At 39.6% G+C, this 19,694-nt stretch overlaps 1 protein-coding gene across 3 annotated transcripts; it reads left to right on the plus strand.

The window, feature by feature from the left end:
• The first annotated feature begins 63 nt into the window (after window positions 1–63).
• Window positions 64–17,227, plus strand: CLTA (clathrin light chain A). 3 transcript variants are annotated; one of them, XM_063294872.1, is made up of 6 exons: window positions 64–312; window positions 9,714–9,751; window positions 11,374–11,491; window positions 12,303–12,414; window positions 13,572–13,625; window positions 15,512–15,704. In XM_063294872.1, exons 1-6 carry the CDS (start codon window positions 108–110, stop codon window positions 15,573–15,575), a joined length of 591 nt encoding a protein of 196 aa, XP_063150942.1. In that variant the 5' UTR covers window positions 64–107; the 3' UTR covers window positions 15,576–15,704. The 3 variants fall into 3 exon arrangements, with proteins under 3 accessions (XP_063150942.1, XP_063150940.1, XP_063150941.1); XM_063294870.1 differs by lacking the exon at window positions 15,512–15,704 and adding an exon at window positions 16,728–17,227 and having other exon boundaries at window positions 73–312; XM_063294871.1 differs by lacking the exons at window positions 13,572–13,625; window positions 15,512–15,704 and adding an exon at window positions 16,728–17,227 and having other exon boundaries at window positions 74–312.
• Window positions 17,228–19,694: the final 2,467 nt, after the last annotated feature.

Below are 19,694 nucleotides of genomic sequence, written 5' to 3' on the forward strand. Positions count from 1 at the left end.
GCCGGAAATAGTGCTTGCTATCCGTTAAACGGTTGCCTCGGGTGGTTTTTGTGCTGCTTACCCCTCGGAACCGTTGCTCCGGTTGGCTCCTCCCCTTCTTTTCGCTCATGGCCGAGTTCGATCTTTTCGGCGCCCCTCAGCCGGTGGCGGGAAACGGGGCACTGGGGGTTGGCGGCGAGGAAGACCCAGCCGCCGCCTTCCTGGCCCAGCAGGAAAATGAGATCGCGGGCATCGAGAACGACGAGGGCTACAACATCCTCGAAAACGGCGAGGTGCCCCTCGGGATGCAAGGCCAAGACGTGCTGTCCGAGGGTAGGAGGGCCGCTGAGGAGAGGGCGGGGGGGAAGCGGCACGTGCGGGTCCGTCACGTGACGGCCGCGGGGAGAGCGGCGCGGCCGAGCCCTCGCCCCCCCGCGGCCCGTCCGGGCGTTCGGTGGCGCTCTTCAAGGGGTGGCGTGGCCTAATGGTTAAAGCTCCTGCCTTCCCTCAGTGTTGCCGCGTTCTCGTTAGGCTGCCCCGAAGGGATTCGGTGCCGCAGAGCTCATATGAGGACCCTTGTAATACCGGGTAGCCCCAGACTTGGAAAGCGGTCCGGTGGGTTAATCTGAAATGTTTGGGAGGCTCTGAAAGATCGTACCTGTTTGAGAGACAGAAACCGAGCGCGCTTGTGTACGTCGGAGCCAATGCCGCCGTAGGCCGGCACGCTCCTTGCGTCTCCGGGCGCCTTATCTTTCCTCTTAATGATAGCCTTTATTTGAGACTCCTTTTTAAGTTTGCTGCCTGAGGCGGGTTGCCTCGCCCTGCCTAACAGTAGGGAGGATCCAGTGTCAATTGACAAATAAAATGAGCAAGGTTGAAAAAAACCGACAGTGAAACTAAACTCAAACTACCCCTTCCTTAGTCTTCTACTAATTCTTCTAGTCACGTAGCTACACCAAATCATTGTGCTTATTTTTCCTCCACCTCTTCCTGCCACATAACTCACGCTGGATGCTCCTCCTCCCAATAACTGGTTCATATCAATGCCCAATACTTGTATTTGTTTCCAGATAGCATTCAAGATGCTGGTCATTATTTATAATTCCTACTTAAGACCAAACTAGTGATGGGTCTGCCTCCTCCAGGGGCATCAACTCATCCTGTTTGATCAGTCCATGAAGGAATGCTCTGGATTCTTCCTCCTCAAGAGGAAATAGACCTGGCTCTTTAAGAGAGCATGTGGCAATTAAGATCAGCAGTGTGTAATTGTGTCTAATCCTCATATGCATGTCTAACGTTTGCTTATTTTTATATAATTATTGAGATATTTCTGTTATAATTCTCTCTTTTTGGTGCCTCTGTAAATAACATAATTAATCTGAAATTTCTGTTAAACGTCAAAGGGGCACCATCACAAAACCATTAACTTGGATGTTTTATCTTAGATTTGTTATAGACTATAGATTTTTGGATAAAAGAGGTACAAGATGGAGGCTTCTTAGGGTTTGAATAGGGCAAGTAGTCTGGTGCAGTGTATTTACCACATTATTTTTCTGAATATATTATATGAATATAACTACCAAGTTAGTTCCATGATAGTTCTTTGGCTTACAAAAATTGTCAGCTCCCAAAGTTTTGACCTTGTCCAGATTAGATTTATATATAAAACTAAGTCTTAACATGATGTGTGTAGTTTTGGCAATATCTTTTATACAAAACAAAGGTAAAAACATATGAAACAAAGTTAAAACATACCATCACTTAAAATGAATCTACCTTCAGAACTGTGTGCTTAGTTTCTACAGCTATTCTTCATGGCTTAGCCTTTAGTTTTACCTTGATTATATTTTTCTTTATGAATCACTCCAAAGCAATAGTTTAATTACTAGTTTCCATCTTTGGTCAAATGACGTAAGCTTGTTCACACAATCAAATTGTCATTGTAAGTATGCAACTGAGCAGGTGCAGGCTAAATTGTGCTTCAGGTGAAAGTGACCATGTGACTTCTCAGTGTGACAATCTTTGTTCTGTGCTCTTCTAAACTACTGTTCACAGCTTTGGAACTGTATGTTGAATTGTAAATTGATTATGTCAGACTAAATATTTTCATCTTTCAAAGCTTTTATCAAACCATTTATATATAACATTTCAACTCTTAAAAGATACATAAGTCAATCCAATAAGTAATTATAAAAATTATTCAGCTCCGGTGCTCATGCTGAGTTCTAGTTCTTCAGAGGAATAAATTGTGCAGGCAGGAGACAAGCTTGGGAAAAGATTTAGATGAACCAGGATAAGTCATATTCAGGAGTTTAAAAACGTATTATATTTATCATATGGTAGCAATAAATCATCCCTCTGATGTTTTACTGGGGCATCTGTACTGAGGAGATTTTTGCACATAAAATTGTGTGTGTTGGCTTCCATTGTGTGTTGGAGCCCAACTTCTGTGCTATGATTATTAGGCTGAGGTAGAAGCTATAACTGTGCCTTTGAATGCTTTAGTGTATATATCATCACTCTGCATGATAGTAACTGTTACAGGTAATGTTCCCGGTGTTGCTTATATATAACTAGTTTAGCATGGTTAAATAGGTTTCTCAGCTTTTGTTCTGCAAGAGTGATCCATTTCTGAGAAACTGAATCCCTTAAAAGAGGAAAGACAACCTACAGTCCTTGCCCAAATGTTACAAGCCATCAGCAAGCAATTAGTTTACATTTCTAATAACAGCAATCTCTCCCTTCTTTGAAACAGAAGGGGGATGAGAGATAGAGAGCTGTGACTGCAGCCGGAATTATCCTACCTACTGCTGATTTCGGCCATGCCTGCTTTCAGCACTTCAGCCTAACAGATTACTCTGGGGTAATGCGGGCAGCAAGTGGGGGGAAAAGTGTTTCCTGCCCCCTTCCTTTAAAAGGTTTAAGTCAAGATAAAGGCTATCTTGGATTGTTCGTTTCCTAGAAGTATAAACTGACAGTACTAGCCCAGTAATAACTATCTTTCTTCTGCATCCTTCCCCAAATGCTTTTACCTCAGCTAAGCACTTTTATATATAATTATATATAAAAATTATATATAATTATATATAATTTATATATATATAATATATCATTTTATTGAGAGTTTTTACATAATTAAAAGATAAACAAGAAAAATATAAAAGAAAGTAGAAAGAGTATGATTAAAAGAAAAAGTACTAGAAACAGTACAGATAAAGAAAGGGAAAAAGGAAAAAGAAAGTTAAAGAAGTGGCTTCTGATCTTCTTTACAGCAATTACAACCAAACTTTTACCATTACACCCCCTTTAGAATTACATTATAATTACATACATACATACATACATTTTTCCTATATTCAACCCTTTTTAATCAGTGAATCCAGAAATCACCAGTTCATTTTTGTCCATTTTCAGCAAGTTTCTAATCTTTTATAAAAGTACTTATTGTTTTGTCCCTAATCAAACAAGTCAATTTTGCCATTTCTGCAAACTCTGCTGTCTTCACAGTCCACTAGGTACACCTCAGCTAAGCACTTCTGATTCTGTAACTCAGAGAAAAGCAGATTCTTTCCCCTTTTTCTCCCTCTTAAACATGATTCTCATTCACCCTATTTTATAGTTGATTAGCGCAAAATGAACTATAGAAACAGATCTGTTCTGGATGTGTTTGATTCCAGCTTGAGAGTACAGACTGCAGTTTTGGCTATGGCCTGATCCCCTGTTGTATTTCATATCTCATTCCTACACTCTGGATAACCATTTGGTGGTTGTATTATCTTCTGCCAATGCAGAGAAGTGTTAAGTGTCTTTGGGACTGAAGTACATTCAGTGCTAGGAATTGAGAAGGAAAACGATGAAACAGCCAAATGAAACATCTGGTTTGGAAACTCATAGTTCCTTTTTATTTGAAAATGTCTGCATCATAAAACTAAGACAGATCTGGTGAAGTCTTTTAGACCTAATATCTGTAATCTTGTTGAAATTCCTTAGTGTGAAGTCACTAATGTCAATCTTCTCCAAAAGATGGCTTTGTTACCTTTGCAGTGGAAGATAGAATCTGTAACTACAAGAGACTTTTGATTATGTTAAGTTGTGCTGACCACTCTGTAAGCAAGAATGAGAACACAAAAGAATTAGCTAATGCCAGATTTGACCTGCCATCAGAAGGGGGTTGAGGAGCCATCTTGCCCTAAGGAATGGGAGAAAAAGCAGATACAACCCAGTAAGTGCTGCCTTACAACTCTTAAGGTTGGCTTTTATTCTCTCTGCTGCTCTCATGGATTGTCAGCTGTTTTGCCCATGAGCTAGAAACAGCAGATTAAACTTCACAAGAGACGTAAAGAGAAACAAGCCGACTTAGGCAGAAAATAGAAGAAATGCACCTTTAGCCCTCTTAACCACCTTATTTAAATTGCAGTTCTTAACATCTATACATTTTGCCAAGTTCTGCTTTGTTTGGAGTGCAGTAGAATATTCCAGTATTGTAGCATCCTAGATGTTCCCTTGATAAAAAATTCAGAGCAAATAAAATAATGGAATAACAAAGTAATAGAATAACAAAATTGGGAAACCATGTAGATGATGACTTCTGGCATTTTTCCAACCTTTAATCATATCTGTGCCCTGGGTCATGTGAGCAGGAGGAAGGAGAGCTCAGAATGGGGAGTTAGTAACATTCTAAGCCACTTCCCAAATGCTCCCCCCCCCCCCATAGGCATGCATTAGAGGACTTTTTCTAACTGGGCTCCTCATTTTTAAACTCAATCTTTCTTTTGCTGGATTCTTCTCCCTCACACCAAACTGATCCTGTTCTACTCAATTTTATGGAATGCTATCCCGCTTATGCAAGGGATGTGGTGGCGCTGCGGGTTAAACCGCTGAGCTGCTGAGCTTGCCAATCGGAAGGTCGGCGGTTTGAATCCGTGTGACGGGGTGAGCTCCTGTTGCTAGTCCCAGCTCCTGCCAACCTAGCAGTTCGAAAACATGCAAATGTGAGTAGATTAATAGGTACAGCTTCGGCGGGCAGGTAACGGCGTTCCGTGTAGTCATGCCGGCCACATGACCACGGAAGTGTCTACAGACAAACGCCGGCTCTTCGGCTTTGAAACGGAGATGAGCACTGCCCCCTAGAGTTGGACACGACTGGACTTAATGTCAAGGGAAACCTATCCCGCTTATAGTCAGTCTCAAACGCTTTCGTACAATTTCTTTCCAACATTCCATTGGTTTGGAAAGAACAGAAGAGCAATGTGAAAATGTTTGATGGAAGAGGTTGGAAAGATATCAACCCAGTTCATATTTTCTAAAACTTGAGTGTTCCAGCAGCCTAAACTCATAAATGTTATTACTATTTGCTAGAATGGCAGATGAGCATAGGCATTTTGGTTTTTAAAGACAATGATTGTATTTAGTAACATTGGTTAGACTTCTGTACCACTTGGAACTAACTAAGTTTCCCCCCAGGATGTGATTGTCCTTAAGAGATACTCATCCTTCATTTTCCCATGCACCTCAAGGGACAAGAGGGGGAAACTAAAAATAGAGTATATCAGGATTGCAGTCCTAAACACTATTAAAAAGTGAAAACTTTTTATTTTCTGCAAAAATGAAACACAATCTAAATTGTGCCAGATAAAGTTCTGTTGAGTGGAATTTATTTTATATAATGATATTTTAAATTATCCTTTCAGACAGTTGAGCTCAACTAAAGCATTCCCTTAAATAATTGCAATTAAATACATTCCCTTAACTGTACTTAACAGTTTCTGTTGACATTTAAATGTAAAATCTGTTTAGGTGTTGGGCACATGGAGATGTAAAAATGTGGTACAATTTCGATCTTTCACATCTTTGCTTAGTAAAGCAGATATATATGGAAACCTTTGTCTCTTATGTGTTGCTGATTTCAGCATACTACAGAACAATCCAGGATCTGAAACCATGGTTTTAAACTGGTTTCACGTCCTGATGTGCTCTGTTCCTGGTAACCACCATTTTCTGTTCAGACACAACAAGAGGAAGTGTGACCAGATATCTAATCTTCTGGCAAGGGGTGGAATATGCAAGAGCGAAGTTCCTGTTTCTAAAAAAAAATGCTAGTATATTGATTTTTTTTGTCCTTTTTTCTCATCCCTTTAAATATTTAGTCATTGGATTTATATGACTTCAATCTTCAAGGGTCCTCAAGTTATTAGTTAATTATTATCGATAAAGTTGAAGGAAGTTAAAAAAGAAACATACTAATAAAATTAATAAAATCTCAATAACACGGTAATTTGGATTCTGTGTGAATTTTAGAAGTAATATAGTGGAATTTAAAACCCTTTTGAGAAATTAAGTTGTGATCTGACAGTACATAATGAATCTAATTTTCCACTTGCCCTGGAAAAGTAATAATTAATGGAACTGTATAATATGTATGTATATCATTATAGAAAAAAGCCTCGTGTGGCACAGAGTGGTAGGCGGCAGTATTGCAACCGAAAACTCTCACCATGACCTGAGTTCAATCCCAGCAGAAGCTGGAGTCTCTATGGTAGCCAGCTCAGGTCCACTCAGCCTTCCATCCTTCTGAGGTCAGCAAAACGAGCACCCAGCTTGCTGGGGAAGGTGACGACTGGGGAAGGCAATGGCAAACCACCCCGCTAGAGTCTGTCAAGAAAACATCACGAAAGTGGCATCCCCCCAAAGGGTCAGACATGACTCAGTGCTTGCACAGGGGACCTTTCACCATGTCATTATAGAGAATACTATATAAAAGAAAATGACCTGTGGTTTCCATAAGGCATATCCTGCATGAACAGAGCTAGTCTTCATATTGGATTTTTGTACATTTCCCTTCCCGTATAGTTCTTGGGAACACATTAAAATGCACTAACGTCATAACTCTTCTATATTTCAGTATTTCAATTTGGCCTAACAATCTAGCAATGCTGAAGCTGATAGAGTGACTACCTAAGCAAATCCCTTTTTTGCAGATAAGATTGCACATCTTGCCCATTTTTATTTAGAATTCTGTGCCTTAGCAAAGGTTTCAAACACTTCTTAACAGAAATAGGTTTTGGATTTAGAGCTAAGTGTTCACAATTCTTGATTACTTGCATAGTTGCAAATTGATTTGCAGCTCTTTCCACGTAGTTTGTATCACATAAACAGTTACTCTTCTTGCCCTTTTATTTTCTTTGAGCTTGGTAAATTCTAACTCATTCAGCATCATGAGAGAATTTGATTACTGTATTTACCTGAAAGAAAGAATAGTGTATTTCCTCAAATAATTTAACATTAAAATGGGAGAAGCATCTTAGATCTGCAGAGAATATGGTAATGTGGGCATTTTTTCCCTGTCTAATCTTCTCTTTTGTGTTTGTGGATTATTTTAAATTCAGGGTTATTTTGTTTTTCAGTAAATAGAGTAATATTCAATGCATTTGGAAATAACAAGGGATAAATAGCTATAGTTTTGGCTAGGCTTGTACATTTGAGACCTCTGCACATCCTGAGCTAATGGATTACAAATTGTTTTATCTTCAGTTCCAGCCAGCAAAAACAAACCAGACTCAATGGCTTGTTACATTGAGGATGGACTGTGTTTGGTTTGTTGTCTGGGCATCATTTTGACTTTATTCTGGTAGCATTAACCATAAGAAGCAGATTCAATCAGGACAGAGCACACTTTAGATTTCTGGGATCTACCTTGGTTTTTTTTTTTCTCTAGGACCTCAAAAGATTCTTGTTTGGAACTGAGAGAGAGATAATCAGTCAACAGAATCACAGAATTGGTACTTCTGAACAACTGGCCCAGGCAGACCAATTTAGTCTGTTTGGAATTAAGATTCCACAAGAAACCATTTCTACTATGATCTGAGCTTACTTTATTTCAGCAGGCTGATCTTGGAGGAAGGGGAGTCTTTCATGATTTTTGAACCTTACAACTCTCCCAGAGATAAATCATTTATTAGTCTTCCACCTGTATGTAAACAAAAGTAACCATCAGAAGCAATAGTTTGTTTCTTCTGGCAACTCTGATTTTTGCTCTTAGAAGATGGAAATAGGTCTTCCAGTCAGATTATATTTAAGAACCTCCTTCCTGGAAATAAATGAAACATTTTTGAGATACTAGTGTCTCTTTTCTGTATCAACCAATGTAACTTAAAACTATAGCAGCTATTGTGACTCAGACTTCTAATACTAAATAATTTAGGCTATAAGCCTATGCCATTGAAATATATATGATGCTAGGCATTGTATGACTTGTACTTTGTTTTAGTTGTATAATTCAGAGTATAATATACACTTTTGTTTTGCCTAAACTATTTGAGATACGTTAATGAAACTAATGTTTTGAGATTGAGTTTTTAAGTAGCACTTTCATTCATTTATATTCACAGGCACACATGAGAGCCAGTGAGGTGTCATGTTAAGGTGTTAGACTAGCAGCGGGAAGACTAGGTTCCAGTCCTTGCTTATGCACAGAAACTAGCTGGGTGACTTTGGACTACTCACTTCCTCTCAGCCACATACTGAGAAGTAAAAGAATATCTATTTAGCAACCTTTACTGACCAGCATGGTAGATGAAGGTCCATAATCTTCAATGGAGCAGCCTTTATCCTGCAGTGGATTGATTCAGGCTGATTGTGTACACATTTATGCACACTTTATTTTATTTATTTTATCACATTTGTATAGCTGCCCATCTCATGTAGTGACTCTGGGCAGCATACATAATACAATACATAAAAACTATTAAAAATCCCAATTAAAAAGATAAAAAGACAAAAGACAAAATGGCAGAAAAGCATACAAAAGAGTACATTCAAATAAATATCACATAGCCATCCAGTAGGCTCAACTCTATTATGGGGTCCCCAAGCTAGTTGACAGAACCATGGTTTAAGGGCCTTCCAGAAGGCCAACAGGGTTGGCTCCCGCCTCACCTCAGGGGGAGAATGATGTTCCACAGGGCAGGGGCCAAGGCAGACTTTCCTCTTAGGTCCCACTCAATGAAACTCCCTTGCTGACGGAACCCACAACATGCCTCTCCTGTCAGACCTGATGGGACAGGTAGATGAAACTGGGGAGAGGCGGTCCCTCAGATAACCTTCCTTTCTGTCTCTTTAAATATAACCAGCCTTATTGCAAAATATCAATTCCTTGAGTCTCGTTGGGAAGCGTTAATTCATGGCATTGCGTCTTTAATCCATATGTATGTATGTACTGTATATTCATGATCTCTCACAAAGTGAATACTTACTATCCAATATAGCCCTTAATTTTCCTAATTTAATACAGTTCATGTTTTATTCTTGTTATAATCCAGTCTATTTAGTCAACTTTTAATCATTTAAATTATTTTTCCAGAGAATTGCTTTGTTTATTATAGAATGAATACTATAGCATTTCAGGTGCTTTGAAACTATTATAATAATGGCTTTAACAGTTTACCTTATTGGTATCTTGTAAATAATATATTACAAATAGAAGAAATAGACTGAAAAGCTATGGCTTCACCAAGTGAATAATTGAGGGAAACGAGCTTTGAAACATGGACCTTCTATACCCCTTACTGTTAGTTTATAATAATCTCTCAATTCCCTGTTGAGAGGGAGAAGCCAGTTTACATATAACTAAATAAAACCTCATTCTTTCCTTTCTTACATACTCTTAAATGCCTGCTTCTTCTAAAGAAAGATTCCATTGCCAAGAAAGCTAACATGAACCATTTCTTTTTCTTCAGATGCAATTGATGGAGTGACGAATGGTGATATCTACCAGGTAAATGAAGTTCTGCTATAAGAATGATCAATTACTGGACACAACTCATGACAGTGAGTTTTGTTTCCTCCTCTGGCACCTCAGTATTAAACACACACATGCTGGAGTTGGCAACTGATTTCTAAAATTGAAAAGGCCAGCCACAGAGTATTCGTAGACAAGCAGAATAGGTGCTCCCAGTTTTCCTTCCTCTGCATCTCAGCAACCCACTCCCTGTTTGCTTTGAATCTTGGCATATGTACAAGAATAGGAAGTAAAGTGAATGTAAGGAGAATTCCTGAAAGCTGCTGTTACTGTTTCCCTGGGATGCAAGGGGTTATGCTATGACTATGCTGATAAAAATAATAAAGATTAGGTTGGGGGGGAGTCAGCCAAGAAGCTGACGAGGCACCCTGGTTATCACATGTTCATATCCTTTTATTATTTGTCAGTTTGTAAATATACACCTACTCTGTTTTCAGGACCTGCAACAGATTTGTTAGCCCTGGCATACATTCTTGTGTATTTACAAACTTTTCTTGTGCTCTCTGGTATGTTTGTCTCATAACTAAGACCATCCCTTGGTAAGCTGGCTTCACAGCTTTCTGTGAGGAAAGCTGTGTGGATATAGGTCTACTGCTTTGCTGAGCATGTAAATGTAGCTGAAGTTTTTTTTTTAATTAATAGTAAGACACAATCTGCGATAGAAAATAAACTATTATATCAGATGTTTACTTTCTCTGTTAATATTAAAGGAGTGTTGTCTTGATACTGTCGGATATTTGTCTCGACATACTACATTTTATGAAACTGAATGTTGTAAAATGCTTGCTGTGACGTTTGTAGGGAGGATAAATACTAGTCTTGGTGGAAGCATCAGAAGCATCTCTGTGACTTTAAATGAAATGGGAACAAATCAAAGTTGTGCTGTTAAAGTATAATATAAAAAGTATTATATTAGTAATAAGTATAACTAAAACAGGATGAATAATTGTGATAGTATTCAGCACTAACCAAGTGTCTGTCATGTGGTGAATGTGGTTAGAAAGGAGGTCTGGATAATTCAAAGGGCCGTATGATGGTGCCTAATTCCTTGAATCTACCAATTAAATAATCTACTACACCGTCTTATTTAAATCTTATTCTTCATTACCATATATACCTCTCTTTATTATTCAAAAAGCGTATATGGTGGTATCACCTCTTTGAGGAACAGCATGATTTTAGGGAAGTACAGGAGATACTTAAGTTGCCAGTTTTCTAGCTGGACAGATACTTACCACTCTCTGTTTCCTAAAGAGGATTAGGATTCATCTGTATTTCCCTAGCAAAGTAGTATTATTACTGTCGCCCCTTCTCTGCTTGGCAAAAGATGCGAGAGAGATGCTTGTGTTTTCATAGTCTAAGCTGGCAGCCAAAGGGTGCCTTTTAAGAGACTACCCAGAAACCCTGCCCTTATCCTTTATTTAAGGCTTCACTTGCCACGAAGCATACACATGACCAGAATCTTCCCAAATAGCTTGTCTGGTGTTGTCTCAACTGCCTCTTCTTGCATTTCCCTAACAAAACGAACATTAGCTTAGAACTATAGAACTTTTATCCAGGAGTGATTATGCAACTGGCTGCCTCTTTGTCTGGATCAGGAGAGCAACGGTCCTACCGACTGCTACGCTGCTATCTCTCAAGCTGATCGTCTGCAGACAGAACCAGAGAGCATCCGCAAGTGGAGAGAAGAGCAGCGGGAGCGCCTAGAAGTGCTCGGTAAGAGTCTCCCCTTCAGCAGCACAGACTGGCTAATGGGAAGCTGTGTTTTGAACGGAGTGAGGACTGCTGGAGCAGCTGTGCTGGCTGTTCCCCTTGAATGGCCAGCCAGAGGCAAGGCATGCTTCAGCTGTCACTGGGGGCCATCTCCCTTGAATGCGCCTTGACTCCCTTGTGATTACGTCTTCCCATCCACTGGGTGGAGAGGGGGGAGTTGTTCAGGCACAAAAGATAGGGCAGGTCTCTTCTTAAAGCACGGAACACATGTAATAACTATTCTTGCCAAATAATCCCAAATTCTAGAAATGAAGCAATTTGTGTGATTTTTCCTAGTGTGTATAATTTATGTTTTTCTGCTGATTACATTGCATAGCATTCATTGTTTGATGTATTTAACCTGTGAAAGAATTAGCCATCAATATTTCAAAAACGGAACCAAGAAAAAATTAGAAGTTTTAGGAATCTGGGTTATGTGACCAACTATTTCTTTGTTCTTGTAAAGATACTCCAGATCATAAACTTAGTTGGTGTGGGTGGATGTAGTTTCATTTCTGCTACATTTGCGGGGTGAGAAAGAAACTGTAAACTTGTACTGCTAATGAATCTTGAAATTGGTATAAGGCTTTGTGCTAAATCCTGCTAATTGCCACTCACAAAATTAAGTGGTAAACTGTCTGGCTTCCATTGACTGTTTATCTCCTAGAAGCTCTATGCTATCCATAGCTTTAGTTAGTAATAGTTCAGAATCTTTAACCCCCAAGACTAGTTATTTGTGCATAAGCCACATGTCTGTGTCTATCCTTTCTTAAAGATGCAAATTCTCGAAAGCAAGAAGCAGAATGGAAAGAAAAAGCAATAAAGGAGTTGGAGGAATGGTATGCAAGACAAGATGAGCAGCTACAGAAAACAAAAGCAAACAACAGGTAAGAAATAGCAGACCGTTAATGACCAGCTCCTGGATTTTGGCATCCCTTATTGATTACTGTTCTCTTACTGACATGATACTGGCTCCATGCTAATCACAGCTGGCAAACCATCAAAGAGTGAGTGAAAGTGTGTGTGTGTGACAGTTACGGGTATATATATAGTATGTGTGTGCATGCATATATACACAAATACTGTACATGCATACCTAATTAGGTGTCTTGAAGTAGTTTGGGAAAAAACTGAAAAATAGTTAAGATTTTTTATGCAAATCAGTATTTGGCATTTCTGAATGAAGCAGTTGAAAAATGTTGCTGTGTTTTGACAGTTCACTTTATGGCCAATTCGAGAAATAGGTTTTCTTCTCTAGCAATTATTGTGCTTTTCAGTCAAGAAGTCACAGTTGCTTCCTAGCTTACTTCCACCACAGTTCCTGAGGCTTGTGATAAAAATGAACTGCTGACAAAGATGACAGGTGGAATGTTTTCCTGGGTTAAGAATGAGTTCTGTCCCCAAGGTCTGTCCTTAAGTCAAATTTGTATGTAAGCTGGAACAGTATTGTATAAGTATTGCGTAATTAACTCAGACCATTGTGTATTTAACTCAAATTTTGCTACAATAGGGTCTGTTCTAATCTATGGGTCGTCCTGAACCTGGGGCATTTTTAACCCAGGGATTACCTGTATGTGGTTCCAAGGTTTCCAAATCCTTGCTCTCTAGAGCAGATTTCCCCTTTCTTAACATAAGCCAAAGCACTTTCTAAAAAGCTATTGCAAATTAAGCTGCCTTTGTTAGCTGTTGTTTACAACCTAGTTTACCAGGGTACCCTTGGTTTGAAGTTTTATTGTGGAAAACAGTGCCTGAAGACCTACAGAGGACAAGCAGGATGTTTTTATAAGTTTGATTCTCAGTCTACAAGGGACTAACTTGATTTCATTGAGCCAAGTTGTTTCTTAACTGTGTGGTTTACTTCTTAACACATATTTCTTACATGTTTTTTTCCTTCACTTAAAATTTTTAAGTATTTCTAGGGTCAGATTAATCTGCATGTTAATCATTTTAAATTTAATTCTTCTTTGGCTATATTTCCTTTTGCTTATTCTTTTCTCTTTGTCTTCTGTCTGCTTGCCTCTTCTGTGGACTACTTGCCATCTAGGGTGGCAGATGAAGCTTTCTACAAACAACCCTTCGCTGACGTGATCGGTTATGTGTATGTTGCCTAACTACTGGTTATATTCTGATCCATTATCCACCTGTTTTTACTTAACATTTTTAATCTGTGAGGGTTATTATGATCAAAGTACCCCTAAGGAGAGACATATCCTGTAATGGAGCAAATAGGAAGAAAGCATCTGACTTTCTTGGACATGGGGGAGGGGGCAGGAATGGGCAATTTCTTCCCTAATATTACATGCAATAAAAATAAACAATACTAATGTTATCCAAGGATTGTCACCCATTGAATAATTTAGGTGCTTTTAATCAAAAGTTTGATGAGGTTTCAAATAATACTGTAAGGAGGAACAACTTTCAAAGGTCAAGGGAAGAGATTCCATAGTTTTGTTGTTGCTTCTTGTTGTGTTTTGAATATAGTACTGAAAGTCTTATTACTACATGGCAAATGCTGGAGATGTCAGATAACTCACAGATTGGTTTGAGTTATTCAGCAGAGTATATTTACATCTGGAATAATTCTAGAGAAACCATGACTTGTGAAAATATTAAAATTAATAGACAATGCTGTAATAGGCGAAATATAGTAATTGGATAGTAAATTGAACTTTTCCAAATCAGTGTTTGGTTTCATAAATTTTGTTATAAGCAAACCTGTCTAAAATTTCATGCTGTGTTGAAAATTAAACCGCTTAACATGTACAGCTGAATTTTGTTGAACTAAAGATCGGTGATATTTAGGAACTGAAAGCACTGAATAGTTTTCTCACGGCTGAGTACTGTTCTCCTGTATTGTAGATATTTGGGTGTGTAGAATCATGTTGCCCAAGCATATAAAATGGTAAAAGGGCTACATAAGCAGCTCCTTTGTAGCTACAGTAGGTTTAAAACTACTGTAGTGGTTGAGAAGAAATGGAAATGTAGGGGGAAAGGGGTTAGGCAGTCTTGTACAACTTCCATATATAAAATATACAATGGGAGGATTTATTCAGCATTATGAAATGTCACTGCTGGAGGATTTAGCTCATCCCAGGTATTGTATATGTAGGTAACATTTAGCTGCACCACTTTCCTGTTTCAGAAAGAGCAGGGTACCTTTTTCTGCTTTTCTGTTCATATCCCACTTCTGTAGTATAGAAGGTTTTGAATGTTGCTCAGGATCAAATGTCTTCTTTCCCCAGTGCGCATGCTAGAATTGTGATACTTACGTTGGCTGGTGCTAGTCCAGATGGACAAAACTGAGTACTGTAATAGAGGTGTTGACCCAAAAGAGAGCCAAGGGAAAGAGGCATGAGCAACTTGCAACATGCTTTTCCATGTTCCTGTTTGACAACACGACTAGTGGCAAGTTCAGGAGATGGGGAAGTTGCTTGCCCTTCTCTATGCAGAGCAAGCTGTAGTCAGATGGAGGCATGTCAGGAACCGAGAAGAAGCAACACTGATCAAACTGTGTTGGAGCTGGGGCCCTTTGTTCCTCACCATGATTCTGTTTCCTTAATTGCCTATTTTCAGGTTCATCATGCAACCTGGAAGAGTTGCATGGCAGTATCTGAGAAGGCAGATGGGTTTTTCAGGCCAATTTCGGGCCTGAGTTTAGTACTGAAACTTTTTCCAGCTGCTCTAGAAGTTTGGCAGATGACCTAGAAAAGCCCCAGACTTGTGAAATGCTGGACTTACAGGTGGTGCCTGCCTTGGCTTTTTGCAGTTGAAGTTCAGGCAGAAAGGCTCTTTCCTGTAACTGGCTGGGGGAGGGGAAAAGAGCTGGCAGTGCAGGTACTGTAAAATAAATTCCGGAGGCCTGTGTTCCTGAATGCTGATAGTGCTGCAAAGTGCATGTCTGGCCAGCTTTACTTGCCATCTGCATTATGCTCATTTTCATTTTCTATATGACTTAAACTCTTTTTGTTTCTCTTCACCTTTAAGCACAAACATAAACCATCCTTGCTACAGCCTAGAACAGTTAAGTAAACTCTTCACTGCCCCTTAAGTGTCTTCTTGTCCCATGAAATAGCAGTGTTGTAGTGACCCTTGTCATCAGTGGTGTTTGTAAAATACAACCATACTTGTGATCAGTGCTGAACTTCATAAGTTCATCTCATGGCTTCTTTTCCCCGTACTCTGTGGGAGTAGTTTCTTCCCTTCCCCCTCCCCACAATTAGGTCTGCTTATTGCATTTGCTTATGTTCCAGAGCTTACGGTCTGCTTTAATTAGTCCCAGAAAATAATTTTTCTGTTTGTGAGCAAGATAGCAGAATACTAGTATTGAAGGGACAATACTTGTGGAGATGTCACCATGCACAAAACGTGTGCATGAGTGCAGATGAAATGAAAAACCAGGTCTGTAGCATTTCCAAGCATGAGGGCTATGACTTTTCTTCCGTGCTAATTTCTGCTATCTCTTCACAGCATTGAAAATAGTGTTCGTTTCATGCTATAGTTTGTACAATTTGAAAATATGTCGAGAAGGCAACTGAATACCAATCTTTAGCATACCTACCATGCCAATCTGATTACTTCTATTTTGTCCATAGGATCATTGGAAGTGGCCTTATATAGGATCAGACAGTGATCCTTCTAACTTGGTATCGTCAAAACTGACTGGTAATAGCTCTCCAAAGTTTCAGATTGGAATCTTTTTCCTTGCCCTATATGGAGATGCTCGGGATTGCACCCGGGACCTTCTGCATGCATTACACATGTTCTGCCATTGTACTGTGGATTTATGCTGTATGCAGAACTCACTGTATGGGCAATGAGATTGTGTGCTGGTTGTCAAGTTTGCACATTGGTCTGTGTAGAATCCAACGTACAGAGATTCAAGTTATGTATCTGTACAGTTGATTCTGTGGTAAACTCACTCTTGTACACTATAGAAGGCTGAGATCACACTGCTGTTAAACCAAGCACTTGTATTCCAACATTTTACATAGCACTTCTCTGTTCATGTGGGCTTGATTATTGCCCCTTCTCCCTCTTGTATTCTGAAGGTCTAAAGACAGAGGAATGGAAAATTTACAATATTCTGGATGATGGTGATGGCGATGATGATGATTTTATTAATAATTAGGAAGCAGCTCATGGGAGAATGGGTGGGAAATCTATTTGGCTGAAATGAAACATGGTGTTGCATTGCTTCTAGGGCAGCTGAAGAAGTCTTTGTGAATGATGTTGATGACTCATCTCCTGGCACCGAGTGGGAACGTGTGGCTCGACTCTGTGACTTTAACCCCAAGTCGAGTAAGCAGGCGAAAGATGTGTCCCGCATGCGCTCAGTGCTCATTTCGCTCAAGCAGGCTCCGCTGGTTCGCTGAAGTGGAAGCACACCCTACACTACAAATGCAATATCTAACTTTACTCAGAGAAGCTGTGTTTGCAGTAATTGGATTAATTATGTTTAAATGTTTTTTTTTTTGTTCGTTTTTGGACCAAACCTCACAATGTATTTTAGAGTTTGATCATTGTTCTGTGATTGCATGTTCCTCCTCTGTGTCCTCCTGGTGTCCAAACTGGGAGAAAACTTCCAGAACTGTAGTCTCTGTGCTCTTACGCATTGAGATTTGACTTTCAACTGTACTGATATTAAAGGTCTGTTTAAATTGCGCTATTGTGTGGGAATATTAAAAAGATGAAGAAGCTTTATTTGTTTAAAAGGATTCTGTTGTGCTAGCTTATGGGTAGTTGGGAATATAATGGCCGAAAATGGTATTTTCAAAAACAGATGCATTCAAAATTACTCTTCTTTTCCCATTTATTGCTTGACACTACCTTTTACTACAGTACAGCATTTCCAAACCTGGTTTATTTACTTACAGGATTTATATGGCCACCTATCTCATACAATGACTCTAGGCAGCCCACAACAATCCATTTATTTATTTATGCATTCATCAAATTTATATGGCCACCCATCTCATGAAAAAGTGACTCTGGGCAGCGTACAATAAAAACTATAAAACAGTATTATATAAAAAACAATTATCATCCAGAAAAGTTTAAAAACTTGAAATTAAAGGCTAAGAAGGCAGCAGATATCAACAACAATGGAGGTACCTCAGTACCTTGCCACTCCCCTGGGGCCTCCAGGCCTGATGGCATAACCAGGTTTTGAGGGACTTCCAGAAAATCAACAGGGATAGAGTCAGCCTCACTTGGGGAGGGGAGTGTTCCTTAAGGCAGGTGCCACGGCAGAGAAGGCCCACCTCCTGGGTCCAGCCAGGTGTAGCTCCCTAGCAGATGGGAGCCGTAGCATACCTCTTCTGCAGGATCTGATGGGACGGACAGATACAATCAGGGAAAGGTGGTCCCTCAAATAACCCGGCCCCATGCCTTGAAGGGCATTAAAGGTCAAAACCAGCACCTTGAATTGGACCCACTAAAAAACATCATAAAGGCAAAAATACCTCCCCCCCCCAGGCCCCTGATCAATCATCCTCGCAGCTGAACCCTCATCCTAGCCCAATGCTTGGGGGAAGAGCCAGGTCTTCAGAGCCCTCTAAAAGGGTAAGGATCTCAAGTGGGAGGCTGTTCCAAAGGACTGGGGTGGCCACTGAGAAGGCACTCCTCCAGGGTCCCCTCAGATGGCAACATTTGAGGGAGGGGACCTGGAGCACACCCACCCTATCTAAGCTAGTAGGACAGGCAGATACCCTCAGGGAGAGGTTCGCACAAGTAACCTGGCCCTGTGCCACGCAGGGCTTTAAAGGTATCCTTCGTGTATGTTGACCAATTCTAGAATTCTTCAGCTAGCATGGCTAGTGCTGAGAATTACGGGAATTGAACTTTATGCATCTGAGAGTGCCCAGATTAGGGAGGGCTACTATGCCAGATGTAATTTGTATTCCTGGAGGTTTTTTAATTCCATCAAAGGTTGAAACTGGATGAAGGTTTGTCTTGAATACCAGCCACAATTTTTCACATTTCCCCCCCAAATTCTCTGTTTTTTCTAACTAGCTTGATGCGTTCTGAAGAATCAGAAAATCTGCAATTATTAAAAAATATCAGTTGGTACAAGGTTGAAATATTAATTATAAAATTTCATAGGCCCTTGCTGTATTTGTTATATTTAACAAATAAATATATAGATTTAAATGATATATACATATTTTAATTGGTCCCTCAAAAATGCATAGTAATAATTGTTCCTATACCAAAGCAAGCACTGTATCTTTTTCCTTGCTTCATTCGGTCTTGTTCTCCACACCTGTGCTTTTAATTTAAAACTGTAATGTCAGGTATTGAAGCCTGTTTTGGGGTTTGTATTATGCTCCCTGCCTAGCTTAACCTGGAGCTGTCATTTCTAATACTTTTTGCAGCTGGTGTCTTATGGGAGTAGAATTAACAGAACATGGGTCTAACAGAAGTGGCCTGTAAGAGATTGTTTTAGCAAAAGGGATTATTCCTGATAAGGGGTGGGCAAGCCTAGAATCTGATGACACTATCAGGTTTTAGACACTGAGGACGAGGGAGATACTCCTACCCTAGCTGCTTCTAAAACAACGCAACTAGAAGTGAATAGTTGAGGAAGCTACACTTTCTATACAGTTCTTAAGGATGCAAGGGAGAAATTCCTTTCTGGATAGTTGGTGATTGTTACTGGCCAAGTAGTTAACTTTATTCACAAAAAGGTGTGAACTCTTGTTTAATGGATAGTAATTTTGAAAAGGATTTCCCAAACCAATCCTGAGTTGGTTCTTTTGAAAGAAAAGACTCAAGAGCTGAGTTTGTTCTTTTGTTCCATTTGACAAACAAGCTTTCATCTCAGCACTAAAATCAATACGTCTTAATATACCCTGGTTGAAAGTGCACAATAGATAAATTTTGGTCCAAGGCTAAAACAAGGATTGAATTCCCTGATTTCAGGAGTCCTGTCCAGTTATTGGAATAGAATATGGCTGGTTAGAGAACTTCCCTAAGATAAAGTTGGGGCACCTTTGACCAATGAGTTTCATAGCACTACGAATGCCTGAAAACCTGTTAACTATGTACAGTTTTTTTAGATTCTATGATCAATTAAGCCATTTTCAAAGAGCTAGAAAGAACCTTGGTAGAATTAATCTTGATCTAAAAGTAACCCTACATCCCAAAACGTGCCCTCTGATTTGGCTTT

This window comes from Candoia aspera, chromosome 2, assembly GCF_035149785.1.
Source record: "Candoia aspera isolate rCanAsp1 chromosome 2, rCanAsp1.hap2, whole genome shotgun sequence".
NCBI classification, from domain to species: domain Eukaryota; kingdom Metazoa; phylum Chordata; class Lepidosauria; order Squamata; family Boidae; genus Candoia; species Candoia aspera.

Excerpts from the sequence above, each read along its gene's own strand:
- CLTA (XM_063294870.1), top strand. The coding sequence starts at position 108 with ATGGCCGAGTTCGATCTTTTCGGCGCCCCTCAGCCGGTGGCGGGAAAC. Across the intron at positions 9,752-11,373 it reads CGAATGGTGATATCTACCAG|GAGAGCAACGGTCCTACCGA; the intron begins GTAAATGAAGTT and ends TGTCTGGATCAG. Across the intron at positions 11,492-12,302 it reads GGAGCGCCTAGAAGTGCTCG|ATGCAAATTCTCGAAAGCAA; the intron begins GTAAGAGTCTCC and ends CCTTTCTTAAAG.